The 21,867-nt window shown below is 37.7% G+C and overlaps 3 protein-coding genes across 4 annotated transcripts; 1 reads left to right on the top strand and 2 right to left on the bottom strand.

Moving 5' to 3' along the window:
- Window positions 1–91: 91 nt before the first annotated feature.
- Window positions 92–4,467, bottom strand: LOC115629118 (probable ATP-dependent RNA helicase DHX34). Its single transcript, XM_030525446.1, has 7 exons — window positions 3,863–4,467; window positions 3,266–3,799; window positions 2,842–3,212; window positions 2,572–2,769; window positions 1,606–2,510; window positions 694–926; window positions 92–630 (listed from the first exon to the last, which is right to left on the bottom strand). Exons 1-7 carry the CDS (start codon window positions 4,416–4,418, stop codon window positions 221–223), a joined length of 3,207 nt encoding a protein of 1,068 aa, XP_030381306.1. The 5' UTR covers window positions 4,419–4,467; the 3' UTR covers window positions 92–220.
- A 709-nt stretch (window positions 4,468–5,176) lies between these two features.
- LOC115629148 (28S ribosomal protein S14, mitochondrial) lies at window positions 5,177–5,790 on the bottom strand. The gene is made up of 2 exons (XM_030525509.1): window positions 5,667–5,790; window positions 5,177–5,613 (listed from the first exon to the last, which is right to left on the bottom strand). The coding sequence occupies exons 1-2, from the start codon at window positions 5,727–5,729 to the stop codon at window positions 5,290–5,292; spliced, it is 387 nt and encodes a 128-aa protein (XP_030381369.1). The 5' UTR covers window positions 5,730–5,790; the 3' UTR covers window positions 5,177–5,289.
- A 2,817-nt stretch (window positions 5,791–8,607) lies between these two features.
- Window positions 8,608–17,599, top strand: LOC115629135 (N-alpha-acetyltransferase 16, NatA auxiliary subunit). Of its 2 annotated transcripts, XM_030525478.1 has the most exons (7): window positions 8,608–8,739; window positions 8,815–9,015; window positions 9,528–10,016; window positions 10,119–10,906; window positions 14,605–15,032; window positions 15,655–16,307; window positions 17,030–17,599. In XM_030525478.1, the coding sequence occupies exons 2-7, from the start codon at window positions 8,959–8,961 to the stop codon at window positions 17,273–17,275; spliced, it is 2,661 nt and encodes an 886-aa protein (XP_030381338.1). In that variant the 5' UTR covers window positions 8,608–8,739; window positions 8,815–8,958; the 3' UTR covers window positions 17,276–17,599. The 2 variants fall into 2 exon arrangements, with proteins under 2 accessions (XP_030381338.1, XP_030381339.1); XM_030525479.1 differs by lacking the exon at window positions 8,608–8,739 and having other exon boundaries at window positions 8,755–9,015.
- The last annotated feature ends 4,268 nt before the right edge of the window (window positions 17,600–21,867 follow it).

Raw genomic sequence — 21,867 nt, 5'->3', positions numbered from 1 at the left:
GGAAAAACTTATGAGCAGCAGGAATGTAAAAATAAGCAGATTAAAGGTAGCACATAAAACATAAAAAAATTCACCCAACAAATCTGTGTCATTTCGTAACTTTCAAATAATGATTTTAGTTAATGCACTATTGCTATTGACATGAAAAAAGTTCGACTTGTGTGCGTATCTTTTTCGCTGTCATGCCATTAACGGACGGAGTGATGCTTGTATTTATAGTCTATGAGCAGCTGCGTTGGCACTGTCCCCGATGCTGGAGTTGGTCCAACATATCATATTGCATTAACTCGTAAGCACATTTCGAACATTTCCACCCGTGTTCCTGAAGCATTGCGTTCATGGCTAGTGTCCATTGCTGTTCTGCCAGGCACCCAAAAACGACATGTTCGCACACGTTCACACCGCCTTTTTCATCGTTATTGGTTATCGTGTAGGCGGGAGCAAATGGATTTGTAGTCAATGCCTCGAATTGAGGTAATGGTGCATTCGTATAGAGTGTTTTAAGGTCAGCCGGCAACAAACGACTAATAGTGTACGCTACTTCAAGACTCATAAAGTCCACTAAGTCGTGCCAGAGAGCACCATCAATTGAAGTATTATTGGAAGATTGATCGCTACTGGTGTTAAGATCTGTGAAAAGAAAGGAAACATGAAATAACGGATAGATACACGGGCAGTTAAAAGCATGTATACCATTAAGCTTCTCATGCAAAAGAGAGTTCCAGCGACGTCGTAGCCTGATTGCACGGCACAGTATTTCCAAACCACTATCAGGAAGAGGAAATTCCAGACAAACCCATGAATCGCAAACCACCCGGGATACGTTTATATTTGTATCAATTGCATAACTAAAGAGAAGTAGAGTGTGTGCGGCCGGCAGGCGAACGCAGTTCACTAAGTAGGGTTTGGCAATTTCCAGCAGAGATCTACAAAAAATGATTATATTATTACCATATCGTCAAACCTTGTCTCGCGGAATGTTCAATGATTTTTACAACCGAACCCCAAGCCAATGTCAACACCTCTATTACTTCTCAGTCGAATCGATAAAGGCACATCATCTGCACTATCGTAGTCGTAAAATGAAATGAATAGTCCAGGTGGGGGACGTTCTCATAAAAAACATTAGTTACATTATTACAACGTCCTACACTTTACAACGCATCAGGCAACTTCCACCTCTGGTCCTACGTCTTTGTCCTTAAAATTATTCACGTCATCATCAAATGCTTGACCTTTTTAAAAACATACCATCGACTTAAATCAACGATGACTCACAACTCCCTTAGTTCTTATACTGCATGGTATAATAGCTAAATGGCAACAACCTAAGTTCTAGGAATTGCGACTATGAATATAAAATAATTAAATATATATTATATATCTGGCTGCAAGTTTAATAGTTTCTTACTTAACTAAAACTTAATTAGCAACATATTTTCTAGAGAAAACATGATGATCCTAATTTCATCAAATTTAAAGCAGCCTTGATTTAAAACGGGCACGACGACGCTGTGAGCATCCACTACTTTTTTCATACTTCATAATTTAGCATTAATTGCTCCATTCAACTTATGAACTATGTACATACAAATGCATACTCACTGATAGCAAAGCAACTGATGCCTTCCGCTTAGCGCCTGTTTGGAAGAGTAGTAGTTGGGCTTCGGTTGTATGTCAGTTTCCATTATCTTGAGCACCTCAAAGCCTTTGAAAAAGTACGCATTTGGGTGCATACTTACAAATGACTTCAATTTTGTATGAAAGAATTGCTCACTGGCGCCCTTCAAAGAGTTAAATTCATCGGCAATGGCAAACTGTGGATAGAAACCGCTGACGAAGAGTAGTTTTAACAGGAAAAAGTCGCGTCTTAGTTGCACTTGCGCCGATCGCGCTAAAATGTCCAATTGCCGGCCATTATGCCGCAGCCGAAAGTTCACGTCACGTATATCTTCAAAATTGTTATCATCCCCGAAGTTATTTTTTTTTAGTGCACCATGTTGCTTATGCGGCTGCTCAAATTTGTGTTTGCGTTTCAGAGCCTTCAGCTGGCGCAGTTCTCCATGCCGACATGCACGTTCTGAGCTGCTTAATGTCTCAGTGTTACTCTTCGGTCTCATTCCGCAGTTCTCAAGAATGGTCTGGAATTGCTGGCGCAATTGGCTAATTTCATAGAACCGCTGCTCTTCAATGCCTAGTTGATGGCACCATTTGCGGGTATTCTGTCGTCCGATTTTGAGCTGGAGCCACTCGTGGTAAGCCTTTAGCAGGATGAACAGATCACCCTGGTCTGATTCTAGGGCCTGGCGATAGAGTTCGCACTTGTGATCAGTAAAAGCACGATTTGTAAACGGACTCTGCACGCTTAATAGAGAGGCTAATGTAAGAATCTGCTCTACATCCGGGAAGACACAGCCCATGAGCAACATTTTGCCAATCGATAGTTCCACGGGTAGATTGGACAGTGAGGTGCCCAGCGGTGTGATTTTCTCGTCCACTTCCAGTGCTCCCTTCCATGAGGATGAAAATATAAGATCCGTGGAAAAGTTATATCAAAGAAAATTCACTTACATGATATTTCAGCCCTAAAACTGTCTGCTCAATACACTCTGGGTCAGGGGCCTCAATAAATGGGAAGTTGCGCACATTTGGCAGTCCCATGGATATCATTTGTAAAAGTATAGTGTCTAGTGGCACGCGAAATATTTCAGGTGCAGGATATGTTTCAAAACTATCATACTGCTGTTGAGTGTAGAGCCGGAAGCAAACCTTGAAAGATAAACAAGTATAGGTTTCAATGAAAGTTGAAGCGCCGGCATAATTTAAATTTCGTCAACTTACGCCTGGTCCCGTGCGTCCGGCACGACCTTTGCGCTGTTCTGCGGAAGACTTAGAAACCCAGAACTCCTTCAGATGGTGCGCTTTACACGTGGCATCGTAGCTCATTTCTTTAAATTTACCTGAGTCGATAACAAAACGCACACCATCCACTGTAAGCGATGTTTCAGCAATATTTGTGGACACAATACATTTGCGTTTACCCTCGGGCGCATAATCGAAAACTTTGTCTTGTTCGGCGAGTGCAAGGCCACTATGTAGCGGTAAAAGAATCCAATGCGCGTTTTCCGTGGCATATTCCATAATAGCTTCGGAAACGCTAGTTATTTCATTGACTCCGCTTACAAATATTAATGCATCACCACGCTCGGTCACTACAATAAAATTTAAAAATTTTTGGACATTTTGGTATTTAATTAATACCTACGGGGATACTGCTGATCAATTTTTTTCAGTGCCTGTAGAAACTGCGACGGGTCAATTCGTAAGCCACGGTGCATATGCTTACTGCTCCCCGCAATGTTTGGAGCTTCCAGTGCCGGCGGAGGCATATAGACTAATTTAATAGGAAACAATCTCCCAGGCACCTGTAATAGATGTGCTCCCTCCTCCTTAAAATAGTCGAGGAACAATTTCACGTTAATAGTCGCCGACATAAGTATAAGCTTTAGTTTCGGACTGGCTCGTAATAGACACTTTGCAACACCTAGCAAAATGTCGCCGAACATATTACGTTCGTGTATCTCGTCTAAAATTAGCGCATCATACATGTCAAGATTGTCCGACACAGCTAGCTGGCGCAACAACAGACCCTCAGTAATAAACACAATGTGCGTGTTTTTGGTTCTATTGCGTTCAAATCGTATCTGAAAGCCGACCTTGTTTCCGTAGTCGTCGAGCAGCTCATGCGCCACACGCTTTGACAGCGAGACGCACGCCAGACGACGTGGTTGTGAGCAGGCTGTCAAAAGATTCAACTGATATAAATTGCTATAAAACCGTGAAATCCAATGTATTTACTTGCCTATGCTGCGATAGCCAAATTCATACAGGTATTGTGGTACCTGCGTAGATTTACCACAGCCGGTGTCGCCAGCTACGATGAGGACACGTGAATCTTCAAGAGATTGACGTAAATTGCATTTGAACCGATATATGGGCAACGCACGTTGTGAGTGGCGTAGCTTTTTAATTTTATTGAACTTCTCCTTTTGCTTGAAGTCTAGGTAGGTAAGCAGGAGGTTTTGAAATTCTGCCACCATCTGTAAACTAAGTGTCCCACTTTCATCCGAACGTAACATATCAGTATCCAGCTGAATGGAAAAGTGCTTGCATGTGCTATATGGCTTCGGTTCAGTGTGTTTTGTATCTAATAGGAATATTGGAATCACAGCCTGACCTAAACTGCGCTTTTTGCGCTCGTATTGGTTAACATATTGCCAAAAATCCACAACATCCTCTACGAAACTTAGTTGACGTTTTTTAGTTCGGAGCACGGCACTGAGTGATGCTTTGTAATCCAGGAAGCTAAAATCCAACATATTGAGAGACTTCCGACTTCGGTTTGAATTTTGATCCATTTCTTAAATATTTAAAAGTTCCTAACGCACTGATAAGAGCAATTATAAGATAATAGCCAAACATCACTTTTCACCGCTCTAAAATCTAATTCAAAGCGAGAAATAAACAATGAAGTTGGTCGGTCCGGTCTAGTGATGTAAGTAAATATGGACGTGCTATATGCCATTTGAAGATTTTTATTGGTTTAGTTTGTCTAGCAATTAGTTTATCTTTTCAGGTATATAAATAACAAAAGGTCTTGTTTGATCCCAAATCATTTTACTTAACAAAATAAGAAATTCAAATATGTAAATAAAGAACATTAATCAAATGTGTGCAAGAAATCGATGTTTATTTTGAATTTATATTAGGGATGCAAGTCGAAGGAAAAACATCGATGTTGATGTACATCTTATATATGTACATATTAATATCGGCCCAAAGCAATCTTAAATGTATTCGATTACAAAATATGCAGCTGTGTAATTCTAATTGGAGAACGGCGGCGTCCAGGCAACGTAATTTTATTACAATAAAGAACATATTTGTAAATTTACATTTAAACGTTTTTATACAAAAAGATCAATTGGAAAACACTTCCTGCCATCAGCAAAGTTCTTCAAGAAACTGCATATATGTAGATATGTGTCTTGAAAAAGAACAAATTGTCGCCGAATCCTTGCGCCGCCCTGCTGGAATCTGCCTTAAACCTACATTGACCCAATGCTTTCCACCTTTCGCTTGCACCTGACAGCTTCCTCAATAAAACTTTTACATATTTCGCGACTGCTTGAATTCATAGTTTACATACATAGCTATACGGCTACTAGCAAGCCCCGATTTATTTTGTAACAAATAAGTTAGTAAGCCTAAGAGTTCTGGTTACTCAGGCTACCACATGGCTCTTTGAACTCCAGATAGCTTATTGTAATCTGCTAAGTGCCGCCACACGATTCTGCTAAGCCGATATTTGTGAACGACGCCCCGAGGTCGTGACGTAAGTGCACAACGTTCACGAACACGTACCAAGGAAGAGTCCCGAGGAAATGCTGCAATATCTACATCGGCCAGCTGTCGTAGTTCATGAGGAAGAATATCGTTTTTGCGTATTGAATTGATTTGCAAACGTTCCTTGGCAAATTTTTCCACGCACTTACGACGTTTAACGTCACGTATCATCTTCCAGTCGGCATACTTTGTACGTATTTGTTGAAGCTACAAACAACTTAATTAAATACAGTCAACACATGAATACACGTTAAACTTACACCACATCCAGAAATTTGTACAGACTGGAACACAAAGCTACTAACTTTGGCCAACGAGTTCATTGTTTACGGCACGAGTCACCTGGCAAAATATGCACACTGCGAATCGATGTCTTCGATACATGTACATATTGTTTTTACTATAGAGATGGGAGTGGATAATTTTTGTTTCGAGCTCACGTAACTGCCACAAAGAGACAGGGTGTCACCTAAATAAATAAATGCTAAACACTAATTTAGGTGGTTTTCAAAATAGGGGTAAAGGCTTTAGGAAAAACACACTCTCACAAAAGAAAAACATTAAAAAAAAAAAGAATTTAATTAAATAATATAATAAAATCAAAAATACATAACTTGTACATAGTCTTAAAATACTAAATTTTTTTTACCTCAATATTCTGCGTATATGCAGTACAAAGTTGAGCCAAAGTAACAACAACAATAGTTGCGGGCAGAACATAACATTGACAAATGAGCACTAACGGGAAGTACTTGCCAAATTTGAGTTGAAAATTCCCTGAATTAGGGAAGATATTTAAAATCGCTAAAGGCTAGAGAGTGGGGGGGGGGGGGGGGGTTAATCAGAAAAAACTTTTCGTTTATCGGAATTAGGAGAATCTGAATACCAAGTTTGGTTATTCTAGATCTTATACTTTCTGAGATCCTTGCGTTCATACAGACAGACGGACAATGGCTATATAGACTCGTCATGTCATACTGATCAAGACTATATAAACCTCCGGGGTCTGCCGAACTCAGTGAGCGAAGTTCTTTACAAAGTTTATTTTCGATCAAAATGTTTATACTCTGTACATAAAATGTACAAGAGTATATTAGGTTTGTGGGAGCTGAAAATGTAACAGGCAGAAGGAGGCGTGGCAGACCTGTCTGTCTGTCTGCCCGTATGAACACCTGGATCTCAGAGACTATAAGAGATAGAGACACCAAACTTTGCACAAAGATGCGTTATGTGTGTACGCTGTGCAAGTTTGTTTTATTTTTTTGATTTTCCCCTTACTTCCCCCTATGGAGGTTTTCCCGATTTTCCATTCGTATAATTGCCTATATCTCGGAAACTATAAGACCTAGGGGCACCAAATTTTAGTCCACAATGCCTTATGTGAATACGCAGAAAATGTATTTTTTGGAATTTCCCTCCCTCCCCCCTCTACCCCGCAAATCGTAACTCCCGTAATTCTTGGAACTTCGAACTAAAATTTTGCAAATGCCCCCAATTAGTGATTATGCGTCCGTATGCCAAGTTTCACTATGTTAGACCGATTTAGCAGGAAGTTATAGCCATAAATATATTTGCTGCAAACGCGCTGCCCGCAGCTGTTGTTGATGCTGATGCTTTGGTTGACTGCACACATACACTCACATAGACGCAATTGCTAGTAAATGTGCAATTATATACAACCTTTACGTAAGTTCGAATAACAAGAGAGGTAAAATCCATCAAATTTTTTTTTAATTCTCTTAATTTTTATAATTTATGTAAACATTTTCGATTTTTCCATGCGGGACAACAACTGCGGCACTGTCCCGCACAATGCCTTATGTATAGTTAAACAGCAAAAGCAATAAGCAAAAGCAGCAAACAGCAATATCGATAAATATGTTCGCCCATGGTACATGTTAATGCTTTCGTAATATAAATACTACTAAATTAACTGAAGGTATTCGTTTGGACTTAAATAAAAAGGTTTCTGTTGCGCTCGAGCTAAGGATTTTTTACGGTGCATGTAAGCATATAAGAAAATATATTTTAGAAATTCCATACATATTTAGAAATATAGCAAGAACGGCCTTTTTTCAGGGACTGTAATAATTATAAGTGATATTAATATTACAAAAAATAGATTTTTTTTTAAATTTATTCATTCTCTTACAATATAATGATTACTTTTGACTCAAAAGTTTTGAGTAATGAGTTGTAATTTTGCCTGAAAATATTTTTTAGGGATGTTTTCTTACCCCAAAACTGTACTCTGAGGGTTCGTCTTGGCTTACTGCTTAAGTAAATATACATATGTACATAAATTTTGTCATTATTCCCTATGACAAAAGCAGGGACAATTATAGCCATAAGTGTTGTCCCTGCCCATGATCTGTAAATGTACATATGTACATACATATGTATATATGTTGACGAAACTGAACATAAACATACATACATATGTATGTCCCTACTTATGTTTGTACGCATTGAATACTTTTAATTATATTTATTTATTCAATTAATTTAATTTTTTTAAATCAGCTTTTAAAATATATAAATTTGTTCTTTTTGTGGGAGGGGATAAAAGTTATTTAAGAGTTAAGCCTGTTCGATTCTATCATTCCTTTCTTTTTTAATTAATATTAATAATAATATTATAGTATGAACACTGTTTTCCATATTTTATTATTTATACCCTGCACCCAAAGGGTAAAAGCGTATACTAGTTGCAAAATGACATCGTGATGATAGTTCATCGATAGCTCGTGAAGCAAGGTAGTATGGTAGTTCGTCGACTATATACATATGTACATAGATTGTAGTCGAATTGAGACTAAATAAAAAAAATTGTAAAATGACAAAATACGTTTAAATGACTATAATACATACATACATGCTCATGTATTATATACTCATATCTCAAATTTCTGATACAATTGGGATCCTGCTTTGTGTTTTTTGTTCCTGCAGATATACATTTTAAAATAAATGCTTTCAAGTTTCTGGTATTTAGCAGTTAAACTCTGTCACTGCCAATTCTTCGGTTCTTGTTAACAGCTGCCGACTTTCGATATACACAACAAACCTACATACATACCAATTTTAAAAACTTGAAAACTATCGCTATTCGACGTGAGTTGCATTAGTTAATTCCCTATCATTTTGAACGCTATTGACCTCTCTCTTACACCAGTGACATTAGCTTGTGTGGAGATTGTCCAATTAATTACTTGTCATACAAGCATTATCAACTTGTGTGGATTTGTAACAAACAGCTGTGCGCCGTGATTGCCATTCACTGTGGTTATATACATGATTGGCAGTGCTTCCTCTTCTCACGGTTTTTATAAGGTCGAATTTTTGCTCGTGGTCTGGTGTGTTCTTCCGATAATAATTTATATTTGCTGTTTGTTTCGTGTATTCTAGGACTAATTGTTCGCATATTTTTAAATTGAGCAAGTTTTTATCAAACGTTTCCGGTAAACGGGTGTATAGCGGAAGTTGTTTATATCTGTCAGTGGCAGTAGCAGAAGGATTGGTAAAATTACCAACTATAGCATATAGTTAAGGATGCCCTCAAGTGATCCACTTGCGCCCAAGGAGGGTGCTCTATTCCGCAAAATTTTGGTAAATACAATCTTCAATCGTAACTCCCGTCTCTGTGCTATGCTTTTCATCCTTTACGAAAACACATAAATATTGCCGGCGTCTCTGGCGCACACACACTCTTATCATGTGCTTTTTTTTTTTTGGTGCGCCTATATTTGTAGTTAATACAATGTAAATTTAGACTAGATTGTTGCTATTACTGTTGTTGGTTTTATTGGAAATACTTGACTGTAAGCATTGGGCTCAGTACAGTATCAAACTTAGACAAAATGTTTATGTATATATGTAATACATACATATATATTTATGTATCCATATATGTACATTAGCACATCTACATACATATGAGTTAACTTTTGGGCGTTTTGTTCTTGTCGCATAACCTCAATGTTTAAGGTTTCATTCAATAAGCATGCACAGGGTGCGGGCTTCGACGGTTTTTTATATAATCTACATACATACTTTCATATTTAATCAACTCAACATGCGTCGACTCCCCCCTCCCCGCCCCCGTTCCTCACCCCTCATAGAAATGCTATGAAATGAAGCAATACAAAAATGGCTTGAAGCTGGCCAAGCAAATACTTGCAAATCCCAAGTACACGGAACATGGAGAAACACTCGCTATGAAAGGTCTAACGCTTAATGGTTTGGGTCGACGTGAAGAGGCCTATAAGTATGTGCGCTTAGGGCTCCGAAACGATCTGCGCTCCCATGTCTGCTGGCATGTGTATGGACTACTACAGCGCAGCGACAAAAAGTACGATGAGGCTATCAAGTGCTATCGCAATGCCCTCAAATGGGAGAAGGACAATCTGCAAATATTAAAGGATTTGTCGTTGCTGCAAATACAAATGCGTGATTTGGAAGGGTATAAGGAGACCCGCCATCACCTTTTCACGTTGCGCCCATCGCAGCACGCCTCTTGGATTGGATTTGCAATGAGCTATCATCTCTTAGGAGACTATGAAATGGCTAACAACATACTAGAGACGTTTAGTCAGTCGCAGACTTCAATTGTGAGTAAAGTTGTAATACTTTAAATCTTTTGTATACTTATGTAAGTATACCTACTATATATAATTTAATATAATGTTTATTTGATTAATTCTGGGTTGAAGGAGGCACACGACTATCGTCATTCGGAATTGTTGCTCTACCAGAGTCAGATACTTATTGAATCTTCGCATCTACAACAGGCGCTTGAGCATCTGAAGAAGTATGAATCGCAAATTGTTGATAAATTGGCCGTACGCGAAACAATGGGAGATTTGTACATAAAGCTACAGCAGCCAGAAAAGGCGGTGCCTATATTCGATGCACTCATCCGTCGTAACCCAGAGAATGTTCTATACTACGAGCAATATCTGATCGCGCGTCAAGTGAGTGAGGCCAGCGAAAAGGTCGCTTTATTCCGGGAGTTCCAGGCTAAATACCCGCGTGCCCTATGTCCGCGTCGACTGCCACTAAACATTGCCACTGGTGACGCTTTTCGTGAAGTGACTGATGAGTACCTACGCCGTGGCTTGCGAAAGGGAATTCCTCCGCTTTTTGTAAATGTACGCGCTCTGCATCAGCAGGTGGACAAAGCAAAGACTATCGAAGCTCTTGCGCTGCAGTATTTTGAGAATCTGACGCGCTCCGGCCATTTTTCACGCGAGGATGCTGATGCCGGTGCACCTGTCGAGCCGGCCTCGGCGCTGGTGTGGACGGCATTATTTTTGGCCCAACATTATGACTACATGCGTGACACAGATCGTGCTCTTGAATGTATCAATGTGGCAATCGATCACACACCTACACTTATTGAACTGCTCATAACTAAGGGCCGCATTTTTAAGCATGCTGGCGATGCTGTGGAGGCCTACATTTGGCTTGATGAGGCTCAAAGCATGGACACAGCAGACCGGTGAGTAGTATGAAGTGCAATGTTATTATTGTAATTACTTTGAAAAATGCTGCTCAGTTATCATTAAATAGGTTCTTTTCTCCTTACAATTTCTTACTAGCTAAACATTTTATTTTGTATTTCTAATATTAAAATTTGTATTATTAAAAATATCCAAAGCAATAACACACAACTCCACGTACACAGTGTAATGTACATATCATTTGGATACATTTAGTACGAACAAGAGAGAACGCTACAGTCGAGCAAGCCCGACAGTGTAATACCCTGTACCCAGGTAAACTTCCGTCACTGAGTTATATGAGCCCATAGCAGCAGCAAAAAGAGGAAGAAGAAGAGCGAACTTGTTGCTGCAGTTTGGGGGGGTTGTACTGGCGAGAATTTGTTTCGCTAATAACTTTTCTTAGAATTGACCAAATTCCAAAAAATAAAATAAACTCGTCCTTTCTCGGACCTAGGAGAATCTGGATGTCAACTTTGGTTATTCTAGCTTTTATAGTTTCTGAGATCCTTGCGTTCGTCCAGACGGACGGACGGACATGTCTAGATCGATTTCTCTCGTCATGCTGATTCAGAATATATATACTTTATGGGGTCGGAGATGCTTCCTTCTGCATGTTACATACTTTGCACAAACCTAATATACCCTTTTTACCCTACGGGTACAGGGTATAAAAATAGGCACAGAAATGTGATTCTTAAGTGAGGAAGATATTAGCGAAAAAAAAACCGAAAAACCTAGGCTGGTCAAGTTTTTTTTTTATACATGCGTACTATATTGCATTTCTTGTAATGCACAAGCTGAACGAGGCATTGCCATAAAGTAGAAGCGATTTATTGTATAAATCATAATACTCCGTTTAAAATACATAAAGCAACATGTTCGAAACGAATAACCAGAGGTTTTAAGATTCGATGTTTTCTTTTGCTTGAATATCGATTTTGCCAGAATGTTTGTATTGCAGCTTTTCGTACCCTGTACCAGTAGGGTAAAAAGCGATATTAGGTTTCTGCAAAGTATGTAACAGGCAGAAGGAGGCACCTCCGACCCCATAAAGTATATATATGTTTATATTCTTATAGCATGAAGAGATGGTGAGGATCTCAAAAATTAGAACACCTGGAATACCCAAAGTTGGTATCCCCTTCATCGCTACAGAATTTACACATAATTTACATTTGTATTTTTATTATCCAAATCGGTTAATTATAAGAAATGCTATTAACTATGGTACTACAAGTGCACCCCAGCTTACTTGCCAAATTTGGTTTGGAAATTTCTCGAATTAGGGAAGGTATGGAAAATGGCTAATAGCAGGGGAGTGTGGGGGCTAATCAGAAAATAAACGTTTGCTCTATCCGATTTAAGAGAATCTGGATACGAAGTTTGCGTATTTTAGCTCTTATACTCTCCGAGATCCGTGCGTTTGAGTTAAAAATTCCAAGAATTACAGGAACTTAGGGGCTTAGGAGAACTGGATACCAATTTTGGTTATTCTAGCTCTTATCCTTCCTGAGATCCATGCGTTCATACAGACAGACGGACTCGCCTTGTCATGCTGATCAAGAATATACATATGTATGGACTTTGTTGTGCCACGCCTCTTTCTATGAATTACATGAACACTAAACTAGTATATCCTTTTACATTTTGGGTACAGGGTATAATTAGCGGGCCCGCGTTGAAATCTACATTCTTCAAATGTACCAGACAGGTACCAACGAACGCAAGAACAATAAATCACGTATGTATGTATGTACATACGAACAGTGTGCACAAACGAACGATAGATTTGCGTGCTTTATTTCGTATATATTTGTTTGTATTTGTCTATTATTGTGTGCATTCTAGCTATTACACGATGCATTTACGGCGTCACGGCAAGTTAACTGCAGAATAACGTGTCTCTTTATAACATACTAGCGTCCTGCCCCTGCTTCGCACGGGTATTTTTACAAAAATTTGAAAAATTATACATTATACACACACACTTAACACACATACACCCTTCTTTTTTCTATGAGTTACTAAGGACTAAAATGTATTTTGGATATTATTATTTTAATAATTTTTTGTTTGTTTTTATATTTCTTGTTGTTCTTTATTAAGTCATAGGTTCTCTGTAAAAGATATTTGATGTTTTATTTTGTGGTAGTAAAGTAAACTGTTTTTCAGGAGCTCCGACCCGTGATAGCTCAACATACAGTAAAACATTGCTTTCGTATGTCGATCCGTACTAATTCGAAGGCTTGGCCTTGGGACTGCCGGAAATTGAAGCCATATAAATGATCAAATTTGATCCTCGGTATCCTCCTTATATGAGATAGTTGATCAGTTGCTGGGCCGTTGATAATAGTTGCTACACTTAAATTGTCCTCCTTAATAAGCAGCCTCGTCCCATTGCACATGCTTGGAAGGCTTTAATTTCTCAAAAGCATGATTGCAATTCCGAATTTTACCGTCAATTCATGTGGCAGCAGTCCAGAAGGGTTTAGTGAATTTAAATATCTTCAATATTAATCACTGTGTCGATCGATTTGTAATTTTTTATTTGGCTTGGGGCTTTTGAATAATATTGCCTTAGTATTTAAAGTGACAATGTTTCGAGGATGATTATGAACTGACAGCATGCTATTCAGGAGTTTTTGTACCCTGTACCCGTAGGGTAAAAAGAGTATATTAGGTGCATGTATGTAACATGCAGAAGGAAGCATCTCCGACCCCATAAAGTATATATATTCTGAATCAGCATGGCGAAAGAAATCGATCTAGACATGTCCGTCCGTCCGTCTGGATGAACGCAAGGATCTCAGAAACTAGAAAAGCTAGAATAACCAAAGTTGGCATCCAGATTCTCCCAGATTCTCGAGTTTATTTTATTTTTTGGAATTTTCCCCCCCTTCCGCAGCAACAAGTTCGCTCTTCTTCTTCCTATTTTTGCTACTGCTATGGGCTCATATAACTCAGTGACGGAAGTTTACCTGGGTACAGGGTATTACACTGTCGGGCTTGCTCGACTGTAGCGTTCTCTCTTGTTTAAGGTAATTTTTTTTACACCTTTGATTACATTGACGTTTTAGTAAGGATTCCATTCTTTTTTGCAAGTATAATATAGCCCATGCTCACCGTCGAGAGTGTAGCTTCCCAACAGTGAAAGAATCCATTAAATCGGTCCAGTAGATTCGAAGCCTTTTCAATTCAAACAAACAAACAAACATACAAACAATCAAATCTTTCCTCTTTATAATATTAGTATAGACATAGCTATGAGTTTATTGTGTACTAAGGCGAAAGTAACACAAACAAATCGTTTTTAGATTGTTTTCAATTAAATACATAAACTAGTTATTTAAGAATTGCGGGAGTAATAGAAATCATTTATCGTCCTTTCTCGGACATATGAGAATCTGGGTACCAAGTTTGATTATTCTTTGGGGTCTGCCACGCCTCCTTCTGTGTGTTACATGCATTCGTACTAAACTACTATACCCTTTCACCCTTTGGGTACAGGGTATAATTAGATGAATAGCAAAACAATAGAGACCAGCCCATGCTTTTGTACTTTTGTATTGATAATATTGGAAATAGTGATAATTTTAGAATTAACAGAAATTTAAGAAAATATCGTTTTAAAAAGGTGTACACTGTTTGATTGATCGATTGACATTTCCAAGCATATTTTACGCTTCCTCTGCAGCTACATCAACTCAAAGTGTGCCAAGTATATGCTGCGTGCCAATATGATCCAAGAAGCCGAGGAAATCTGCGCAAAGTTTACTAGAGAGGGCGTCTCCGCTATGGATAATTTAAATGAGATGCAGTGTATGTGGTTCCAGACGGAATGCGCCCTGGCCTATCAACGTATGGGGCGCTGGGGCGAGGCCTTAAAGAAATGTCACGAAGTGGACCGTCACTTTGCCGAAATCATTGAAGACCAGTTTGATTTCCATACCTATTGCATGCGAAAGATGACGCTGCGCGCATATGTTGGACTGCTACGCCTAGAAGACGTACTAAGACGCCACCCATTTTACTTTAAGGCAGCCAAGTGTGCCATCGAGGTATACATACGTTTGTATGATAAGCCGCTAAAATCGGAAGCAACCATTGAGGAGATTGACATAGGTAGGTCATATAATACATATATAGACATAGTTTAATGTAAATCCAGCGAAAAAAAAGTTTGCAACTAAAACTAACATATCCTTCTTTGATTCAAAATTTAGGAAACTAAACAATTTTTTTAATTTTTACGATTCCTAAGTATTGGCCGCCATAATGCTTTATGGATAGGTTTTTATTCCATAATCAACTTTAAAGATATTGTAATCAAATTTGGTATTTATATGGTTTCTATTGTGTCTCTACATATTGCTGTAATTCGAATGATTGGTACACCAGTTTTGTTTAATTGAATGGCTGTAGCACGGAAAAGGGTGGATACAGGATATTCAAGAGTCGGGCTGGTACGGCTTTAACACTCTTCTCGAAAATAAAAATACATATACAGTTGATATCGCCTATTATCTCATCACTTATAATGATATATCGGCTAGAATAATGTATTTTTCGATCCTGAAATCTTATTGGAAAATATGATATAATATCATATAAAAAACAGTTCCCATTTTCAAATGCTATTATAGCGTAAAAGGATATGTGTACAATAGAAATGAAGTTTTAAGATGCAGACGATTTCGCTGGGTGTACCTTTTAATGTCACAACTAAAGTATCTTTGTCTTGTAGAAAACCTTCCACCTTCAGAGCTAAAGAAACTGCGCAGCAAACAGCGCAAAGCAAAAAAGAAAGCTGAATTGGAAAGCGCTCAAGCTGCACAGGCACAAGTAAAACGTGAACAGCATCAGAAATCCAAGCAACAGGCCACTCAGGAAACCGATCCTGATGCTCCGCAATTGGACGAGCTCGTACCAGAGAAACTTGAACGCACGGATGAGCCGCTGGAGAAAGCCATTGAGTTTTTAAAGCCGTTGCAGCAACTAGCCAAAGATCGCATCGAAACGCATTTACTAGCCTTTGAGGTTTATTATCGCAAAAATAAGCCTCTCCTTATGCTGCAGTCCATCCGCAGAGCGCGCGCCATAAATTCGGCGCATCCGGAGTTGCATAGTTGTATAGTGCGCTTTATGAAAGCATTGAAGGCAGATAGCGACCAACGCAGGTGTAATGCTCATGTGCAGCAGGTGCTGGATAAAGCGAATCAGGAACTGATAGGGACTAAAACGCCACAGCAATTAAACGACGAATTCATTGCCAAGAACAATGCTTCTATATTGCATTTATATGAGGGAGCACGTGGACTCTACGAGCTTGATGCAAGTAAAAAGGATGCTGCTATCAATCTGATAACAAGTTTCGATTTAAGTAAGCTGCGACTTGAGGTGAGTAGTGATGACACACTTTTTGTCATTTACCTGTTTGTGAGCATTTGCAATTAAGACTGAAAACTTGTTGCTTTCCTTTTAATTTACTCGAAGCGTTAAGAAGTATTTTGGGTTTCTGCAAATGTATGTATGAATCAATGATGAATCAAATCGAATGAAACGAGCTCGAATCAAACCCCTTTACAAGCTGGAGCAGAAATGTTATTTGCTTTAATGCTGCCTTCCGGATATGTGAAGTTTTGGTGCAGAAAGTGTCTTAATAAAAACAAAACAATTTTCTTAAGTGTTAAGTGTTCTATTCAAGTGGCGCACTTGCGGTTTTCGTGCGTATTCGCACAAAACGCGGTGTATCAACCCGCTATGCTTTTCATCGATTGATTATTGCAATTTGACTGCAGTTTCCTATTACACGAACGATATTACAGCTATATGCTATATCGGTATTGACGGTAGAGACCAAAAATAAATACAAAATGTATTTTATGCTTTATCAGCATCATGCTTAGACTTGATATAGCTATGTCCGTCATTTCAGTCGATACTTGAAAGACATCAAAAGTTCATATTACCACGATTTGGAACGAATACATTTATCGTATCTATAAAATAGATCTTAACATAGTTTTGTCAGCCAGCAGTTTAGCATTCCCATTATTGTTTATTGTTGTGCTGTTGTTGTAATTTAAATTATTTATACTTTCCTTTTGCGGTACTTTTAGGAGGCTATCAAAATCTATATGGCGTTGCGGGACGGCGATGTGTTTGGAGAGTGTGAGGCAAAAGCTGCTGCCTATAAGCAGGCATGCCATAACCGCTTCCAATATGCGCGTATCTTCCGCAATGTTGAAGAGCTTGAGGCGCAGTTGCAAGAAAAGGTGGCAGCTAAGTTGCGTGCGGAGCAAGAGCAGCAACTTAATCATTTGGATGTGAGCGAATCGGCGGGGATGGCAGACGCAGCTTTTTAGAACCAGGCAATATGGATAAATGAAGACTGCTAGAACAACAGCACCAATTAGAACCACATTTACAATAGCAATCACAGCCAGAGCGCTAGCAGCAATAAGTCTATAAGCAACAACAATAATAATAAATGAAACCTATAATAACAGAAATAAGTTAATGGGGTAAATGGCAAACAAAAATAGCAGCACACATGAAACATAAATACATACATACATACATATATGAACGTTAAAATGTGATACGGTGTGCATCTAGATAGACGGTTCATTGTTTGCTGCGCTAATTGATCGGTACTTGTTTTAATTAAAATACCCTAATAACATCCATGGACGGATAGTTTTTTTTGCAGAAATTACTATCCACGACTTTTCAATTGATTGTAGTTCTCTCCCGGAGTCTATTTAATTGCATAATAACGGCAAATTTAAATATGTTACTGTGAAAAACACCTAAGCGAACAGATTAGCATTGTAAATAGGGTAATACGAATGTATGTAGATAGTTATTATATACGTCCAAACAAGTTAAATAACAACAAGCACGTACGCATACGCTCATACTCCATTAATGTACGCATTACGTTTATACGTATGTATGTATGTATATATCTATATATATATATATTTCACGTGTCACAAGGTTTGACACAGAATTTATGTATGTATATATATATATATATGTATATATTACATGCATACGTTAAACAATTATGTTGGCCCTGGTTATATATAACGTGAGCGAAAAGGCGACTAAATTGGCAAATATAACGCAGTTCAATATTGTTTTTACATACATACATATGTATGTATGTATGTGCATGTGGTAATGTAGTATTAATATAAACAAGTCATTTAAGTATAGTAAACATACAACAGTTAATACTTACATACATACATACGTGCATTGATTAAACGCGATTCTTCATTTTAATACAATAACGCCAGTATAATTTAGACAATAAATTCTTTTTTTAATTCGACTATAAACTTGTTTGCAAACCTACTTTTGAAATGCAGTTTGAGTAATTCTAGAATACAACATTTAGGTGTGTACAAGATAAGCTGATTTTACATTTGCATGTACATAATATGTACATAGTAGAAAGTTTATCTGTATTTTATAGTATTGCTTTACCAGTGGAACTCGTTCTACCGAAAATATCACTACAATACTCACCATCTGTCAATAAACGTCTAGCATGTATGTACTTATGTATGTTCGTAGACATGAACACACATACATACATACATAACTGTGTTCACGCAGACATATGTACTCTCATACATATGTATGTCTTACAGACATACGAGTACATGCATATATGTACATACAGACATATGTTTGTATGTAGGGATCAAATAATGGGGAAATGTCCGCTTAAGTTTTTATTGGCCAAGTCAAAAACTATGAAAGGAAGCGACAAAATACTATTATTAAATTGTTTTTGTAACTGAAATATTTGGTTTATGTATCTTTTTTATTTTGATTTAAATTAAATAAAAAGGAGAATAAACATTCGATTTTGAAGTCAAATTAAAGCTTTTCCATTTACTTTAGAGGGATCGTAATAAGCATAATAAAAAGAATATAAATTAGGATGCACAGATAATCGCAGGAATGTTGTCGGGCTTCTAGAACAATCACGCAAAATAAAACGACAGATCAGAAGCAGTTGCATAAATTGATGATTGGGAAAAAACATTTACAAATATACATATGTATGTATGTATGTGCGAATACTTTGTACATCCATACATATGTATATACAAACTATATATGTAAGTACTATAGTATAGTACATATGTCATCCGCGATAGGTGACTGTCTGCTAAAGCGGAAGGGAGTGAGCAGAATGAATAGATAGTACGAAAACGCCCCAAACAAATTTTGGTAACCCACATTTTACATAGCTCAGTAGCAAGCACCTCTGCCTATAAAACAAGTGGCCATAAGCCCTATTATTTTGGTTCAAATTTCACAAGGATTGCAATAGACTCATAGGCTTTTGTGCCCCCCACTGCGCTGTTTCGACAATTTAGGCGTGAGCAAATGTTTAAGTAAGCTGCTCCTGTGAACCCCTTGCGAGCACCTGCTGCGGGCAAGTTTTTAAATGAGACGCTCTGGTTTGTTGCTCAATTTTAACTGTGAAGTTAATTATTGTAAAGGCATTTGCTCTTATGATATTAAACAGATCAGGTACCAAAGCAAACGTGCTACATAGAAACATGAAAGTACACACATAGGCTATATGTATAACGGTATCCACATTTGCTACAGATCTCGAAAAGAAATGGTAAGTGCATAAGAATATAAGAAATTTTTTGAAATAATACAACCAGCTTCTAATGCTTAATTATGTAACTTTTTATGAGATTTTATGCATATGTATATATGTACATACATACATACATATGTACTTTTAAATTCGGGACATAAAGATCAAATATTTGTTTGATTTTTCATTTTATTAATTGCACATTTTTAGCTCAAAATATCCCTAGCAATTTATGGTCTCGTCTTCACTATGTTAAACGTTATACATACATATGTATGTACATATGTATGTTCGTCAATTTTCCCTCATCAAAAAAAAGGAATAAAAAAACAGGAGATGGAAGCGCTGCCAGTGCAGCACTAGGGATAGTAGTAGCTATTGCCTCAGATGCGCAAACAATGATGAAAAAGCAGTCGACAGTTTTTTTACAGTCAGACAGACCTAAATGCTTTTTATTTAGCTCAAGGCTCGGTGAACAGTGCCACCACTTGGGCATAACAAATGAATGATGTAGGGTCTCTATTATGCAACGTATTAATTACGATGTTATATTCTGGTCGGAACTGAGAGAGAACTGTACAAGACGGAACATAAAAATGATAAAGACAGAAATAGTAGTAATCAACCTCTCGGCTGCTCTCACACGGTTTCTTCCGTATTTATATTATTGCACAGAAAATCACCATACATATGTACATAAATAAGTCATGAGAAGAGAGAAGAAGCTGGACTGCGACAAAGAGCGCGAAATAGCCTAAATATCAGAAGTGGACCAATAAGCAACTATGTCCCTCCGTACTGCCAAATGGAAAACATTTCTTCTTTCTAAATTGTAGTTAAGTTTCTTCAATTGTCATATTTAAAACAAGATAGAACGCTACAGTCGAGCAAGCCCGACAGTAAAATAGCCTGTACACTCCACAAAAAAGAAAAATTAAAAAAAAAAAATTGTCTCATCCTGATCAAGAATATATATACTTTGTGGGGTCTGCCACGCCTCCTTCTGTGTGTTACCTACATGCGCACAAAACTAGTATAGCCTTTCACCCTTTGGGTACAGGCTATAACAACTTGGTGCTTGCGTTGATTTTCGCTTTCCGACCGATATAAATGTGCATATGTATATGTACATACATACATATGTATGTACATATGCATACGTTTATTATTTATCTTTTCAATCGAAAAGGCTGCTTACTTTTTGCGTTATCAGGTTAGAACATGCAATTGTTTTGTATACCCTGTACCCAAAGGGTACAAGGGTATATTAGTTTTGTGCGAGTGCACATGCAACACACAGAAGGAGGCTTGGTAGACCCCACAAAGTATATATATTCTTGATCAGCATGACAAGCCGAGGCGATATAGCCATGTCCATCTGTCTGTCTGTATGAACGCAAGGATCTCCGAAAGTATAAGAGCTAGAATAACCAAACTTGGTATACAGATTCTCCTGAGACCGAGAAAGGACGAGTTTGTTCATTTTTTCTGATCCAACCCCCCACTCCCCCCCTATTACCGATTTTCTATAACTCCCGTAATTCTTGGAATTTTGAACTAAAATTTGGTAGTCACATTAGGTTAGTAATTATATATCCGTATACCAAGTTTCATTCTGATAGAATGATCAAAAGAAAAGAGCCATATAACCAGGCCCAATGCACACATACATACATATGTACAAGTACACAAATACGCATAAGGCAAGATTCTGATGTAAATGTATGTATGCATGCATGGAATATTTTATATTTAATTAGTTAATATTTAGTTAATTAATTAAATTAATTTGGTTAATTAAATTAATTAATTAATTAAATTACTTTTTTGTGGGGTGGTACAGGGTATTTAAGAGTTGAGCCTGCTCGACTTTAGCATTCCTTTCTTGTTTTTTTACTGCTCAAGTGATATATTTTCTTATATAGTATGGGTAAAAAGTGTTATCGGTTGAAGAGATAGCATAAACCGAAGCTTATGAAGAGTTAAAGCTTTCAATAACTAAAATACCAAAATAAGTCGGCGGAAGTCGAAAAGTTATATACAAAGTCTTACTTTAAAAGTCGGGATATGGTATAAATAATAAATGAGGTAATAATAAATGCTGCTAAAAGATCAATTTTTAGAGAAGCATCTCTTGATCGATCGCAAAGATCAGGGTAATTGTTGGTGTTGAAGCCAGCTTATCTACGGTTCAAAGGGTCATAAGGAATGCTCCACATTTGAAAAGATTGAAAATAAAGAATAAACCACTCGAAAGGAAACACGATTAAATCAAATTCTGATTAAAGCTATGTTTTCTTCTCGGATGAAAAGAAATGT

Source organism: Scaptodrosophila lebanonensis, unplaced genomic scaffold, assembly GCF_003285725.1.
Source record: "Scaptodrosophila lebanonensis strain 11010-0011.00,11010-0021.00 unplaced genomic scaffold, SlebRS2 tig00000136-arrow-arrow-pilon, whole genome shotgun sequence".
Taxonomy (NCBI): Eukaryota; Metazoa; Arthropoda; class Insecta; order Diptera; family Drosophilidae; genus Scaptodrosophila; species Scaptodrosophila lebanonensis.
The sequence above is the reverse complement of the archived record's forward strand: the minus strand, read 5'-3'. Positions and strand labels throughout refer to the sequence as shown.